Below are 16,026 nucleotides of genomic sequence, written 5' to 3'. Positions count from 1 at the left end.
AGGAATGAAAGACGTCGCAAAATGGATGAAGATCAGCCGTCTGAAACTGAACTCAGACAAAAAGGAAGTCCTCATCCTCGGACCATCTCCTTCTGCCTGGGACGACTCCTGGTGGCCCCCTGCCCTAGGCACCGCACCTAAGCCAACGGACCACGCAAGCAACCTGGACTTCTCCCTCACGACGACCAAGCAAGTCAACGCCGTCTCGTCCACCTGCTTCAACACCCTGCACATGCTCCGAAAGATCTTCCGATGGATCCCCACCGAAACCAGGAAGACGTCACCCAGGTCCTCGTCACCAGCCGTCTGGACAACGGGAACACCCTCTACGCTGGAACCACAGCTAAACTCCAGAAAAGACTCCAGCGCATTCAGAATGCCTCAGCACGACTCATCCTGGACATCCCTCGCCACAGCCACATCTCTGCCCACCTGAAAGACCTGCACTGGCTCCCCATTAGCAAGAGGATCACTTTCAGACTCCTCACCCACGCACACAAGGCTCTCCACGACGCGGGCCCGAAATACCTCAACAGCCGCCTCCCTTTCTACACACCCACCCGCCAGCTCCGATCCGCCAGTCTCGCCCTCGCCTCCGTCCCACGATTTCGGAAATCCACCGTCGGAGGAAGATCCTTCTCCTACCTGGCAGCCAAGACATGGAACTCCCTCCCCACTCGCCTACGGCTGACCCCTAACCATCTCGCCTTCAGGAAACAACTCAAGACCTGGCTGTTCGAGCAGTAGCGATCCCCCCCCCCAAAGCGCCGTGAGACCCTTACGGGTGAGTAGCGCGCTATACATATTTTAGTGATTGATTGATTGATTGAGTAGAAGGCTACAATTCAACCAAAGGGATTGTAAAGTATCTAAGCTCCTTGGAAGGACAAACACAAGAAGAGGAAGGAAAGTCAACAAATAGGAAGTAAGCAAATAAGATTGACAAGAAAACCAACAAATAGTAAGTAATGGACAGGTCCAAAGCCCACCCTAAGCATTTGTATTGTACACATTAGGTGATTGTCAACAGATAGATGAAAGATGTCTGTAGGAGAAACCTAAAAAGATGCTGAAGGTGGTGGGGACACACCCATTTCCGCATGTTTTTTTTCCATTTCGCGTAAATATTCAGTATTTTCCCATCCCTAAGTACCAAAACTGTCTGGAGCTATACTTCAAGGTGCTGTAATATGAACATGGAACCAAGTGCTAAGATGATATCATAAAAGATAAGGTCATCCTTATAATTTACGCAACTAGTGATGGTATTATCCTAGATGTCAGTCTACTTCCTTATTTCGTTCTTCTATCTGCAGCAGTTGCAGTTTACTTCAGCCTGTGTCTGCTACACTCAGGGATCGAGCCAGTGTATGCTCACATCTTAGGTCCTCCACCAGGCCTCCCCGGTCTAGGAGACGGGTGATGTGAGTTTGATGGGCTGCAGCTGCTGGTGAACTGATAAAGATATGCTCATGTATACAGTGGGGGAGGGCTGCATATGCCCTCAGTTGACCCGGCTCTGAGCCGATGAACACAGAGACTTTCCAGAACTGCTATTTTTAATCTGAGATAATCAGAGACATGCTGCACCCCAACCTGCATGGAACTGTATATATCTGTCTTCTTATTTTCTTTGGCTCCAAGCTACAGGACTTCAAGCTATGCTGTATATGAACCCTTGTGTGATTGCGAGTTTGTCTTGAAATAGTCCTGTGGCTCCCAATTGTCAGTGTGCTTAGAGCCGAGTGTAGACTGCTACCCCATCCACGTGCAACCTACCCTCAGTTCACATTTTCTTCTGCTAGCAACAGGCCCCATGCCTTCATAACACCCCACTCACAAAACTGCTGCACCCCCTAAGACATCCAAGCATGGCGATTACGGGTCCGTTTTTTGGCTTAGTTATTACCAGGGCAACATTTAGCTTGTTTGTTGTTTATCCAGTTTGATTCAGGATTTTTAATCTATTGAATCAGTTTATTATACATGGATCAGGTGAAGTTGTCTGCATGAGAAACACCCAACCCCAGTCAAAGCCGTCTCTGAATGGAGTAGGGGCCCAAAGCCCACTCATTTACATTTATTCACAAACCAGCATTGAGAAACATGTACCTACAAACCTTATGAACGTTACTTGACATGCCTACAAACCCAGATCACCAAACTCTTTGGGCAAGTCAGATTTAGAAAAGACAGCGAGAAGGAAACTACTGTTTACAGTGAGGTTGACCCACCTAGCACCAACAACCTGCTACACTGATCACTCCAACGCATGGGAGAATGGAGTATGATTAATTTGTAACCTTCTGCAAATTATGTATTGACCAATACCAGCCACATAATTATTAGAAGGTATTGCTCACCTACCTGAGCTGGAACCTGTACTGCTTTCTACATCTTCATCAGGATGAATACTCGGACTCAAAGCTGGTTCGTCCTCATCACTTAAACAGACTTCAGTTTGGCAAAATGGATAGCCTGCGAAAGTGAGGTAAAATAAATGTTTTAAAGATGTTATAAGCATAGGTAGTTACAACATATAAAGATATTTATTAACTTACGTTTTAAACATGGCACAATGTGCCCCAGTCAAGCAGATTCTTGCAGTTTAACAATACAAATTATACTTCTGATCTGACGCAGCAAGGTTTTTTAAATGTTACTAACTAAAGGGAGAGCATCAATAAATGTGAATTTATCTTTCTGGTAAAGAGAGGTGGAATCCCACGTGGAGGTTAATGGTCAAATCTTAAGCAGTTTGTCCATAAAGAAGATCTTCAGTCAGTTGGATGTAAAAAAAAATTGGTGGGTGTTTGACTAGAATTGAGAAGGGGCTACCACACTCGTTTTTGCTAAATCTGGGGATGCATTGGTGGTGCCTGGGATGATTTTGAGTTAATGAGTATTACTTTTAGGCGTGGGCGGTAAAATATTTTCAGCTTGCGGCATTTGTAAAATTTCAGCAATTCCGCGTGGAACGCGGAATTGCCAAAAATTCCTCAATCCGCGGTGGAACAGAATTTGTGGGTATGGTTGGTGAGTAAGTACAGTAGAGGTATTGCACACAACGGTGGCATCTTCTTGGATAATTATGCAGGGCAGGATTCATTCTGGCACGATGCTCCTGGCCCGAGTTGTAGCTCAAATTCAGGAACGCATTAATCAGCCCAAAAAATATTGTGCGCTCGGTCGAGGCTGGGCAGGTGTGCTTTCTACCCCATGTCTACCGTCAAAAAGTAGCTGTGATGCCTGATGGAGGTCTTTGCATCCATGACTTTCTTGAGCTCAGTCCCCGTGTAGTTCCTGTGACCAGGAGGTTCTCTCTCCTCATCTGCTGCTCTGATCGGTCTCTGACTTTTTATAAACAAGAGGCATGTTGCGAACTCGCATAGAAGCCCCGCCCCACACACACTAGCGGTATGCAACGTCTTCCCGCCCTTTACCCACTATGAATATGATGGACAGCTTACTCAAAGGACCCCTGCGCCTTTCCAGCGCGGTGGCAAAGTTACAGCTGTAGTGTAATGGACGGAACAAGAAATTTCGCGAGCCTGCAAAATTCCGCGTGCTCGCAAAGTTTTTTGCTGTTTTGCTGAACTTTGCATAGCGCAAGTACGCAAATTCCACCCACCATTGATTGTTTTGGGGATCTATCCATGCTGTGACTTTAGCCACCTAATAATGAATGTCTCCACGTTGACTACATTCAGTGTGTAGCTGGAGTGTGGGATAAATTTAGGTATAAGCTTCTCAAGAGAAAGTGAGGTGAGGTTTTGGTGAAAACTTTATAATAAACATTCAAGAGGAATGTATGTCTGTATGTTGTACATAACTCTAAGTTGGTCCAGGATTTTGAGAGAACTGTAATAATCACCTTTACTTGATTTAGCTCATGTTTTGGTATAAAGTTGTTTCTGGCTAAATCCTAATAATTGCTCTGAGGAGGAAAAGGCCTGGCCAAAGAGGGACCACCCTGAGAAGTACACAGAGGGCCCCATCTACCCGACAGACATTTTCACAGCAGAGATAACAGGTGGCTCAGAGAGCTACGGGTGGCTACGGGAGATAGGAGGTCCTGGTGTATGCCCCTGGTCTGTGCTAACTTCTGTTTTTAAAAACCTGGTTCAACCCTTCCTACTGGAGCTCCTCATCAGCGAGGCCCTCCACTCTTCTGGCCATCAAGAAGGTTTCCCTAAATATTCTATAAGCAGAGTCTGCATAATTCTTACTTGTATACTGTCACAGAGTCAGAGTCTGGTGGAATAACCAAATTACATTTGCAATAGCTGTAGGCTCAGAGACCAGTGTATCTGAGAATGAAATTTTGATCCCAATGACTGTTAACTGGATGGTCTGATTATTTGGGATACTATGCTGTCCATTCATAGCTTGACTCTCAAGATTTTGATCTCCTGTTTCTTCTTCTAGATGCAGCATTTGAGGTTTTTGCTTTGCTGAGAACCCAGGATGTTTTATTGTTATTTCTTGATTCTAAGAACAATACAGATTCCTCAATAATCATATCAATATAGTTAGGGCTACTGAGAAAAGAAACGTAAACAATATCCAACTGGAGGATCACTCAATGTTTTTTACCCAGACAAGGTGGCAATGCGCATTAGAATTAATTCAACAAAACTGTAAACATTGTTTGGGGTGTAAAACAATACACCATTTGTAATATCTACCAGACACCCACCAAGATTAGTGCCCTCATTCCACTGCCAGGGCCACTCCCACATTAATCTTGCCCATGGTAGGGCTAGCACTGTATGCGATCTTTCCACTACAATAATCGGGCATACACAAAAATTGCTATCATGGCTAAAATTTGTATCATGGCACTCCTCCCAAGGTGACGGACTACATATGTATTTGCAATGACTTTATATACTCCCAGCAGATGTAAGGTCATTCAACATCAATCTGCTGATACAGACAAATATTTGTTCTCCTGTTGACTTGGCCCTCTCTGCAGGGTCATCCCTGAACATTTTGCCTTCCTCCAATATTGTCTCTGACCTGTTTTTGTTGGTTTAATGACTCTGGGCACTTTACCACTGCTGATCAGTGCTAAAGTGCATATGCTCTCCCTATGAAAAATGTATACATTGATTGGTTTCCATGATTGGCTTATTTGTTTTACTATCAGTCCCTAGTACAGTGCACCAAGAGTGCCAGGGCTTGTAAACACAAATGCTGCTGGTGGGCGTGCAGCACTGGTTGTGCCACCCACAGAAGCGGCCTAGTAAAATGTGTCCAAGGTCTGCCATTGCAGAACCTGTGTGCAGTCTGGCACTGTCATGCTGACTGAACAAGGGCACCCCCTTGCCAGTCCCTAAACCTTCCCTTAACTTCATATTAGTCACCCCTATGGTAGGCCCAAGGGCAGGGTGCATTGTAAGCATAAGGTAGGACAAGCTCTGATGTGTGTGGCATGTCCTAATAGTGAATTACAGCCATTTTCGTTTTTCACTATTGTTAGGCTACCTGCTCTCCATAGGCCAGAATGGGCTGCTGGAATTATTACACTATATAATCCTAACATACTCAGAGAGCATGGTAGAAAGTCAAGTTTAGTATGCCAGAACTCAGAATAATAAAATACTTATTTTAGTAAAGTTTATTTTAATATCCTGCGTTTGCAAATGCTACTTTTAGAAAGTTATCCTTTGCTTGTCTAACTATTTCAGCCCGCCTCTGCTAGGATGTGTATCTGCTGTCTGGTTTCTGTGAGTGACAGGGCTGGGGGATTCCAGGAGGCAGTCTGGGCTGCCAGGTGGTGAATAGAGAGATTACACCATGATGGGTGGGAGGAGTGCCCCTCTAATCTGAATAGGGCTGTGCTCTGCCACCACAATGCTGGCTCCACCTCCTGTGGAGCGTCTGATGTCTCTGCCCTGCACCCTGAAAGAAGCAGCAAGAGTCTCCAAAACAAAGTGCTCCAAAACTGGGTTGAACCAGGCTCAGGCCCCCTGGCCTGCAAGAACAAAGGATTTTGCGTATAAAAGTAGGAGCCCTGCTCCTAAACATCAGATCCTGCTTTTGAACCAAGAAGAACTCTCAGCCTGAGGAGGAGGAACCAGGAAAGCTGACGGAGGAAGACTGTCCCTATCCTGGGGGACTGGCCTGCAGTGGTTGCCTTGCTGCCAAAGGAGAGGAAGAAAAACCCACAAAGACTTGCTACTTTTTAAAGGACTTGCTTTATTTTTGCCCAAAATAACTTGTGTTGCAGAACGATCTCCAAGGGCTTGGACACGAGCTTTCCCCCTGAACTGAGCCCCAGGACCATTGGGCTCATATCCCGCCTTAGCTGTCAGCTGCTAATCTGCTGTGTCCCTCCCTCGCCGGAGCTGTGATCCCCAGTGCGCCCCTTTGGGCCATGACCCTTATGCCTGGCCACCCCCGCCGTCCATGAGCCCCGCTTGAGTTCGAGCCGCTCACACCATATTCCGCTGGGCCGCCCGCACTCCGTCACCTCGCCCGCCTTGCTCCGCACTGTGTGCCTCACCCCTTCCACCGGAATAAGACCCAAGTGCTGTTTTCAAGCCCCAGACAGCCCGTACGATCAAGACGTACTTGGCTGCCCAGCTCCGCACTCCCGAGTCTTGGAGGCCGCGCCGCACGTAGACAGCCGCCGGTACGTTCCGTACTAGCAGCTCCTTGCCGCGCCTGCCTGCATTTGGACACTGCTATCCCCGCAGACCCGAAGGTACGACAACCAGCGCAGCGTACCAGAGGAGTACGCCTCGCACATTACAGAGGAGTACGCCTCGCACATCACAAAGGAGTATGCCTCACACATCACAGAGGAGTAAGCCTCGCACATCACAGAGGAGTACGCCTTGTACGCCACAGAGGTACGCCTTGTACGCCACAGAGGTACGCCTCGCACTGCAAATGCCTAAGCCCCGGATCGTCCGCCCCGCTCTCCCCGCAGTCCCGCTCCTACGCCTCGCGCCTCGAGGCAGGCTAAGAGCCGGATTCCCTGTGGAAAGCCGCCGACCCCGTCCCGGGCCCGCCTTCGCCTGCAACCCCACCTGGACGTCACAAACCTCACCACCCAAGGTACTGTGCCCGCGTCGCACCCTCAAGTGTACGCATCGGACCCGAGAGTCCGCATCAATTGTTAGACTCTGTTTCTTTTTCTTTCTTCGCCCAGAGTCGCCCCGAGGGGTGCGAAGGTGTGCAGGACTCCACACTAAGCATTTTTCTAAAGAACTCTTGAATACCAAAGTACTGTGGCCTAATTTTAAAATCGTTATTATGGTCTTGTAATTTAAAACCTGCCTAAGAAGTATATATTTAATTAAAGTATACGTATTTTTATATAACTACGCCTGGTGTCCGTTTGTGGTGTGTTTTTATATTACTGAATGAGGTCATAAATGCTTAACTAACTAAACGCCCCGAAGTTTAGCCTTGTCTGCTTGCGCCACACTACCTAAAGGGAGAGCAGGGGTTATTCTTAGGAGTGAGTCCCTTGCCCTAATTAGAGAAGGGGGTCCCTGCTTGTCACAAATGCATACCTGTGCATACCTGTGCCAACCAGAGACCCCCAATTCTAACAGTTATTTATGAGTCACAATGCATTTTGAATGTTCTCTCTGTGTGCATGCGGTTGTCCTAATAGACAGAATATACATAAGCTTTCGTTTGCAAGGACAATGACAGTCACCCATAGCAGAAATATGGCAATCTTAATTACTCAGGTCGACTGCCGAAACAATGACAGTTAGTCTCAGCATCTGCGGTGTGGTTTGTGTGACATTCCCCTTAAAGAATAAATGCACTGTGAGCTGCTAACCTTTTCTGCTCCACACAAAATATTCTCGGTACACTTCTTTACCAATCTACTTTGGAGAGTCTAAACCAGCCAGGTATTCTGCAAGAAGTAAATATTGAGGTACACCTCCCACATTTCCAATCATATTTAATGAAACTTTAATATATAGCCGATTAATGATTAGCCTTCCATTTCTTGTTTTACACTTGTTTTACCTTGTGTATTGCGCTCATTGTGGCTGATAGTCCTTTCATTCTGTTCGTGTAGTTGCCGACTCATGCCCCTTGTGACATGAAGTATGGAGCTTGGTTTGCTACCCTTCGAACAAGCCTGAGTTCTGGACGAACCATATTCATTAGCTTTATGAGAAGCATATGCTGTAGAAAAGTAAAAATCCAGAGAAAAAGAACTTGAAAATAGAGCAACATTCCACAAGGTTATGTCCCACACTCTGGGTCTACAGAGATGTCCAACCTCCCTGCTATATTGAGGATTAAGAATATGGGTAAATGTAATCTCTAGGCACCTTCAGGGACAGCCAGCTTTCTAGTGCAACATCAGAAGAAAGTATCCTTACTACAAGCCACTGTCCACGACTGTTCAGATGGAGAAGCGAGAAAAGGTCTTCACTGCCAATTTATTCTAAACTTTGTTTTAAGCAAAGCAGCATTCAGTCACAGTTTTTCTTGAGACTATATTTATATACATAAATATATGTCCTTGGAAAAACCATCAGTTGGAAAAAGCATAATAAACAAAAGTGTAATGAATAAAAAAAAAAATATATATATATATATTTTTTTATTACCATAAAAGATATACAATAAAATAAAAATACATAAAATACATACGAGGCATATTCAAATCCATAGAAGATCAATTAAAAACACAACAGTAATGTCTAAAAACATATCATACAGAAGTGTCAATTCTTATAACAGTTAAAGAACGCAGGTTATCGATAGCTTTATATAAGTTCCAATCGCAAACATATTTCTACAGATGGTAATGTTTGTAAAAACTCCATGGCAGCCCTGCACGGTCTATGGTTCACTTTCCTCAGGAGAGGTAAGATAAGCAAAGAAGAACATTTACAAAAAAGGATAGAGTGCATTGTGCAGACTGTTCATCACATGGGCAAACAGGCAAATTGGCAGAAAACATGCTGTGTAATGGGTACACTACAAGGAAATGGATGGTATTCAGAAGGAAGTCTGATAAATAAAAAACTTTAAAAAAGATAGGTGTCCAACCCAGGTCCAATAAGGCTCAATACCACAACAAGTGCGGGTTTGGAATGGGCAGCAACTGTAAGCGTTTCAATCTTTTTTGACATTCTTTCCTCTGCACATTAGGCTAAAAAAAATTCTTCAATGGTCTAGAAAAACTGGAAGAAAAAAACGGGGATTCAAAAACAGCTCATCTAGATCCAGCCATCCGCAGATCTGGCATATCTATGCAGTCCACTGGATTTTGTAACTCTTTTCCATTTGCAAACAATCATCTAGGATAGTACGGTTCAATACAGTTTCTTCCGTAGACCAAATTTTCAGGCATAGCAAAATAAGTTGCAGCCCCACTGAGTCACATACATACCCTAGTCCAGCTTCCATATGGCATATAAGGTTGCTGGTGAACTTGGAGACAGCTAGCAACCTTTTTACAAAACCATTCTCTACCTTTTCCATACCATATTGATTACATAATAAACTCATTTGTAACCAACTAAGTGAACAAGAAAAAGTTAACTAGAACTGCCCCTATCTACGCCTCGCTTGATGTTTGTCCGATCGTTAATGGCTAGCTCATATGTGTCTCATTATGTTTTTAGCACAGGTTAAGGTACGGCGGATTCTGATTTATTGGTGTAGCGGCGGGGTAATGTGTGGAGTTTGCTTATGGGTGGAGAAAGCCAAGAGGATGTTACCCATTCGTTCTGCAGTGGGGCGGCATCCAAGTCCTAGTCTCTTCTCTCGCATTAGTGCATGGTGTTCACCAGTGACCCATTTGCATACGTTGGGTTTCCACCTCTCTCTTGCAGGGGCTACAGTCTCTTTCCAGAGCATCACAATGCACCTTTTAGCCAAGATTAGGGCCAGGTCAAAAATTTGGCAATTGGCCGGTTGGCTGCTGTTCTGGTGAATAAGCCCATTATATACGTGTTTGGGATGGGCCGTAAATCCTGTGAGTGCCACGCCATTAAGAGTGGCGGTTACCTGTTGCTGGTAGTGATTTAAAATTGCTCACTGCCAAACCTTGCGTAGAAAGTCAGCGCCCCTGTAAACCCCTAAATCTAGTATTTATGGGCACCCCTGAACCGTGCTTCCTCAGACAAAAAACCTGAAGAAAAAAAGAAGAAGGACCAAACAGCCGTGCCAAACCTAACAAGATGAGGACGCCCACTGACTTGGTCCCAGCTCTACCGGCCTGTCCCCACCTCGAACCTGCTTCAGCAAAATCCCGGTATGTCCTGCAGCCAGCAACCTCGAGAAACCCGGAGGACCTGTCTGCCTTCCATCCCAAAGATTATGTCTCCCGTGAACACTGTATTTGTTCAACAACAGACTCCAGCTCTGTAAGGATTCGTGAGTCTGCACCACTCTGCACCTGACGCCCATGGCATGAGTTTTGAGTGGTTCAACACCAAAAAGAGGTCTCCCCGGCGATCCTGCAGCCTCAAACTGATAGGTCCCGCCAACCACGACCAGGAGCTTGTAAGAAGATCCGACCCTAAAAGGTACCCCTGCGCCTGATGCCCCACGGCCTTGGGTGACCCAACCGATGGTGCCTAACCAACCCCCAGCGTCCCAGAGCCTGCAGTGCGTTTGCAAACCAGAGACTCTCCATTGAAAGCTACAGGGCGCCCGACAACAAAACAGCACTCTGCACCAGACCCCCCAGTGCCGCTGAGAGTGCACCTTTTGTGCTGGCTTGAACCCCCTTTTGTCCTGAGCTTAAGTCCAGGAGCTTTGCTCCCACAACCCAGGGGCCTACTCGTAAGCAGCCAACAACCGGAGGTCCCCTATCCCCCACTGGATAACATTGAGCCTCAGCACTCTGCACCCGGCCACCCTAGTGCCGCTGAGGGTGTAACAAGAGTACATCATTGACTCTGGGGGACCCCTGAGTCTAACCCCAGAATACCTCTCACAACAAAGTACTTACCTGCTAAACGATAACACTATTTTCCTTGATAGGATAATATTGACTGTTTTCTATGACAAGTTTCTAAGTGTGGAGTAAGAAAATATAAGAAATCCTTTTAAAATTGTACTAAATAAGAAAAATGCTTTTACTTACCTGTTTACAGGAAATGTCCCAGTGTAGTATCCAGGTATACTGCACTGTGTAAGAAAAGTAATCTGCAAAGTAATCTACTGATCATTTAACTAAAAAGCCTATACAAAGTACATGTAATGTATTTCCATGCATTGCATTTTCAGTAACAGTACTATAATCAAGACAAAGTGCATATAAAATTGCAATCCAAACTGTGTTACAACTGCATTACTACTGTAAAATATGAATTGCTTACCTGTGCCAGGCTTGCTTGGTTCTAGAAAAGAAAAATAACTAAAAGAATATTTTTGTACAAAAACAATTGGTCTGAAGTTCAGTCTTTGAGTGTGTGAAATCATTTGCTGACCGAGTGTGTACAACAAATGCTTAACACTGTCCTCTGATACAGCTTTACTGCTTGACCACACTACCACAAACAGAGAGTAAGGTGCTTTTTACTTTTACACCTGCCTACCTTTGGGGTTCCACTGGACTCTGTGCACACTATATCTCACTTTGGTATAGTATATACAGGAGCCATCTTCCTACACAAGGGAATAGGGAATACCAGATCAAATTAGTCAACAGCGGCTGTGGTCAAAAATCATCCGCCAAAAATGTTTGGTTTTAGTTTAGGTCAAGGTTTCCCCACTAGTTGGTGAGGATACGGTCCAGGCACACGTGTAGGCTGTGTGGTTGCGAGTAGAATGAGTATTCACATATATGTAGATGGGCAGCGCACCACACATTTAACAGCCTCCAATCCTCCACCCACCCAGAAAATATCTGCGCTTGCTTTGCTGATGCCGTGTGTGGCAGTGGGTGGCGTATGTGCGGTCCATTGTCACATCTAACATGCAGTTCGTGTACCCACCCAGTATCATGGGCAAGTCTGCCATAGGAGCCAGCCAAGTGGACAGTGTATCGTAGAATTTTTGCTGGTCGCCACTGGGGGCATACCCCCCCTAATGTGATGGCCATCCCGTCCAGTTTGCCCGCTAACAGTACATACCTACCATCATCATCGATGACAGCAGAGGTGAGTTCAAATGGTACCCCATGTCTGATCGAAATAAGGACCTCTATAGCGAAAAAAGAATAACTTGTCCCATATATTTGGCCACTCCATTCCCTCCGAAGCTTATCTTCTTCTAGCTTCTGAAGGTCGGTTTCCTGTAAAAACGCTATTTGTACCCCTCTTCTCACCAGGGATGCATGTATTTTATACCTTTTAAGGGCTGATCCCATGCCTTTGACGATACATGTCAGTAGGGTAAATGTTGTGGTGCACGTCATGCTTGTGGTGTGTGAGGATTCCCTAATTCCTACAGCCCCTTGGGTCTTTGTCTCTTTCCACCGCCCTTAGGTGCCGTTGTTCTCTGACATGTAAAGCAAGTGGTGATTAGTGACTGAGGGCTTAAAAACACAAACAATGAACCACCCCCAACTTCCCATCCTGGATCAAACAGCAACTGGCCATTCGCCCATTTGCATGCATTATAGAATACATGTGTTCGATGCCACCGCTCTCCATATGAATGAGAGGTATATCAGATTACCAATTCAAGTGTCCGATATGCTCTGTACTGCCCACCTGATCAGCCGCAGGCTGTAACAGCTGTCATATCTCAGGCCGCCCCTCAAGTACGAGTACTGCAGGCTCCACTGTGGCACTGCCTCTAGGTTGTTCGCCTCCGATGAGAGATGGCTGGCAGATTGTCAGTGTCAGATACCTGCGGTTCAGAATCCCTTCACTCAACAGAATTCTACAATTCTGTCCCAACTGTGCTGGGCGTTGGTCTCGTTCACCCAGTTGTGTTGCCACTTACAGGGTAGCTACCCTGTTCTTCTCTTGAAAGCTTTTTGGTGCCTCCTCGGTGGTTTGGGGGCTTATGGGGGTCTGTGTTTCGATCTACTCTATGCGGTCGGGCGAATTTCCCAATTTCCTGCTCTGTATTGGTCCAACCATGCCCAAGTTTCTGCTGTGTTGGTGAAGAAATAGGATTTGCCATGTAGGAGGACTTTCAACTTGGCCGGGTATAGTAGCGTGTATTTCAAGCCTTCAACCCTAAGCACCTATTTGGCTACTACAAAGGATACTCTCATCTTCTGCACCACCAGGGTATGATCCAGGAAAATCGTCACCTTCTGGTTGCCAACTATGAGGGTCCCAACTCATCTCGCCCTCCATAGAATTAAATCGCTATCTTTGTAGTGCAGGAGACGTGCCACTATAGATCTAGCGTGAAGAATTGTGAAAGTTCCTCGGGTGCCATCATCTATTTCAATCAACTCTCGCGGTATTGCACCATGTCTCTGCCCTCCTCACCTTCAAGCAGGCACACCACCTGAATGTTGTTCCTTCTATTACAACCTTCTGTGTCCTCCACCCTGTTTTCCAATACACTTATTGCATCCTTGAGGGCCATTGTTCCTTTACCAAGACTATCTGGGTGCGAGGTTGCTCAATGTGATTTTGCTTGTGCTTACCTGGTCTGCCAGTTTCCACTGATCATCCTGCAATAGTACGAGATCAAAGGCTATTGCATCAATTTTATGTTCTAGCATTTCACAGGTGATTGTGATAGCTTCTAGCACCTTGGTGGGATCCACTGCCCCTGCTATAGTCTTTTCTCCTTGGGGAGCCTCAGGTAGGGCTCCCATTGGGACTAGGCACTGTAGCGACCTGGGATGGCACTTGGGGCTCGTCAAGACAATTAGGAACTTGTTGCCTGGTTCATGCTGGTAGTGTTATTTTAAGTGTGAGGTGGTAGTGTCCCTCACTTCGCTGCGGAAGGCATAGAGGCCAAGTTCTGACTCGCTCTTGGGTGTCATACAGTAGGTTGGAATCCAGAGTGCGGGACGGGAGCCCACCATCACCACGGGGCAACTGTGACCACCTCCCTGCTGTACCTGCAATCAGTGCCACCAGTTGGGCCCAGACGCTGTCTCGGCGTGCGGCAAGCTCCACCATCACCTTGGGGCCATGTTTACTCTGTCAGGCCAGGTCCTCCATGTGAGAATTTTGCCTGGCATATGCTGTCCACTATTCTAGTGGGCACCTTGCACCAGTCCAAACGAACCTTATTGATGGTAGGTTTAAGACAACCTTTATAGAAAGCTATCCTAGAGGTAGCTGTGGAGAGCAGCCTTCAGGCTAAGCCTTGAAGGAATGTAAAGCAGCTTGTTTTACCAGTCTATAATCTCATGAATGATCAAATGAAAGGAGAACCACACCAGGTATATATAAAATATATATGTATTTATTCTAATCACAACCCTCTAGTCTCTTTATGAGGCTAGAGGTAAACAAGTAAAACTTAATTAGCACACAGTAAATTAGCACAGTATACGTTTTGCCCTAAGGGCCTCACAAACCATATACTAAGAAAGTGGTATAAGTACCGCTGTAAAATAGGGACAAGGCCTAGGGCCTGTAGAACCGCGGGGGCAACCAGTAACCACCCAATGTAGGGACGCAGGAGACCCACGGGGGACGCATGCAGTGTCTAAACACAGCCGCGAATCACCATTGATTTCTATGGGGAAAGTTGCAATTAGGACACTAAGGACACTTAGGAGTGGACTAGGAACAAACCCCTTCAGTACTGGACAGTTCGAGAGTCGAGATCCACGGGAGCACCGAAATACTCGTGTTACCTCACCCAGGGAAGCCGGGTGCATAGGTGTCTTTTAGTGTTGGGTTTTGTCGTCCTTTCCAATGGAGAGCTGTAAAGAAGTGCTGCAAGCGACCAGATATAAAGTGTCCGGGTGGATCCAAGTGTGGATCTTAAGAACCTGAAAACAGAAGGACACTTTCCAGTGACCAGGAAAGCAACAAGGAGATGCCAGCTGAGGTCAGGTGATTTCAAGTGTAAGAGGTGAAGCTTGACTCTTCAGCCACGAGGACCAGGAGGCGTCGACGACAACCTAGGAGCTGGATTCGAGCTGTCCCACTTGGGATGTCGAGTGCTGCAGCGTTGGTATCTGGATTGGACCCAACAAGCCGTGGCAACAGCAACCCACGCAGAATGCAAAAATTGGCTTCGGTGCAGACCAGCAAGGTCTGAGGGACTCACCCTTTGGAGGGGAGCCAGGGCATGTCTAAAGCAACCAGGAAAGCCCAAGAAACAAAAGAGTTGCCTTCGTGGGGACCTACCAGTCTACGGACCAGGGATCGCAAAGGAGCCTCGAGCAGGATTGCTAGAAGCGGGCCCACGGAACACAGGTGGAGTGTAGGCCCACAATCTTCAGTGCAGATGGTGCTCAGGACTTGGACTACAAGAAGCCCAATTCACAACTTCGGGAAAGCTTGGGAAGTAGATGCACTAGCAAGTGTGCACGGTGTCCAGGAGTTCCGGTCCCACATCTCTCATGATGGCTACAGGTCTCAGATTTGCTGGGATCTCATGTCGGCCTCGGAGATGTCTGGAAGTCCGTGTCGTGTGTCGCAGATTCTTTGGGATCCGGCGGGAGCCTCGAAAATGCCGACTGGCAAGATGCTTCCTTGGTGCCTGTTTGAATATCGGAGTCCCTCTTTGACACCAAGGGAGATCCTTCCGCCTTCTAGTCGAAATAGAAAGTCGAAGTTCCAGGATATATGTTGCAGAGTTTCGTCCAGGGTAACCTAAAGTCCTAGGGACTGGGTTCCTATACTTATACTAAGTTTAGGAGATGGACTGACTCTAAGGTCCCATCTAAGGGAGGGCCTGGGGAGGGGTGGTTACACCCCTTCCCCTTTGTCCAGCAACCGGTTTGAACTGGGAAATGCACAGGGACACCGTGTGTGCCCCCGGCACTGTCTGAAAAGCATTCACTGAATGCACCCACCCTGCCTCAATACACTAAAGCCTCCCTGGACAGGAAACCTATTGTCCAGGCCTCCCCTGCCGGAGTTTCATCCAGCAGCAGGAGGTCAGACTCGTGTCTGAGGCAGCAGCATCCATTTTATGATGCTGGGG

At 46.6% G+C, this 16,026-nt stretch overlaps 1 protein-coding gene across 1 annotated transcript in view; it reads right to left on the bottom strand.

Annotated features, from left to right (window-relative positions):
- Positions 1–16,026, bottom strand: part of LOC147712343 (uncharacterized) — a 125,922-nt gene that overhangs the window by 38,915 nt on the left and 70,981 nt on the right. Inside the window, exons 6-7 of the mRNA XM_086923037.1 lie at positions 8,002–8,163; positions 2,368–2,478 (exon numbers count right to left, since the gene is read on the bottom strand). Of these exons, the coding sequence (XP_086779163.1) occupies positions 2,368–2,478; positions 8,002–8,163 (273 nt within the window). The remainder of the gene's footprint in view (positions 1–2,367; positions 2,479–8,001; positions 8,164–16,026) is intronic.

Source organism: Lissotriton vulgaris, chromosome 5 (assembly GCF_964263255.1).
Source record: "Lissotriton vulgaris chromosome 5, aLisVul1.2, whole genome shotgun sequence".
Classification (NCBI taxonomy): Eukaryota; Metazoa; Chordata; class Amphibia; order Caudata; family Salamandridae; genus Lissotriton; species Lissotriton vulgaris.
The sequence above is the reverse complement of the archived record's forward strand: the minus strand, read 5'-3'. Positions and strand labels throughout refer to the sequence as shown.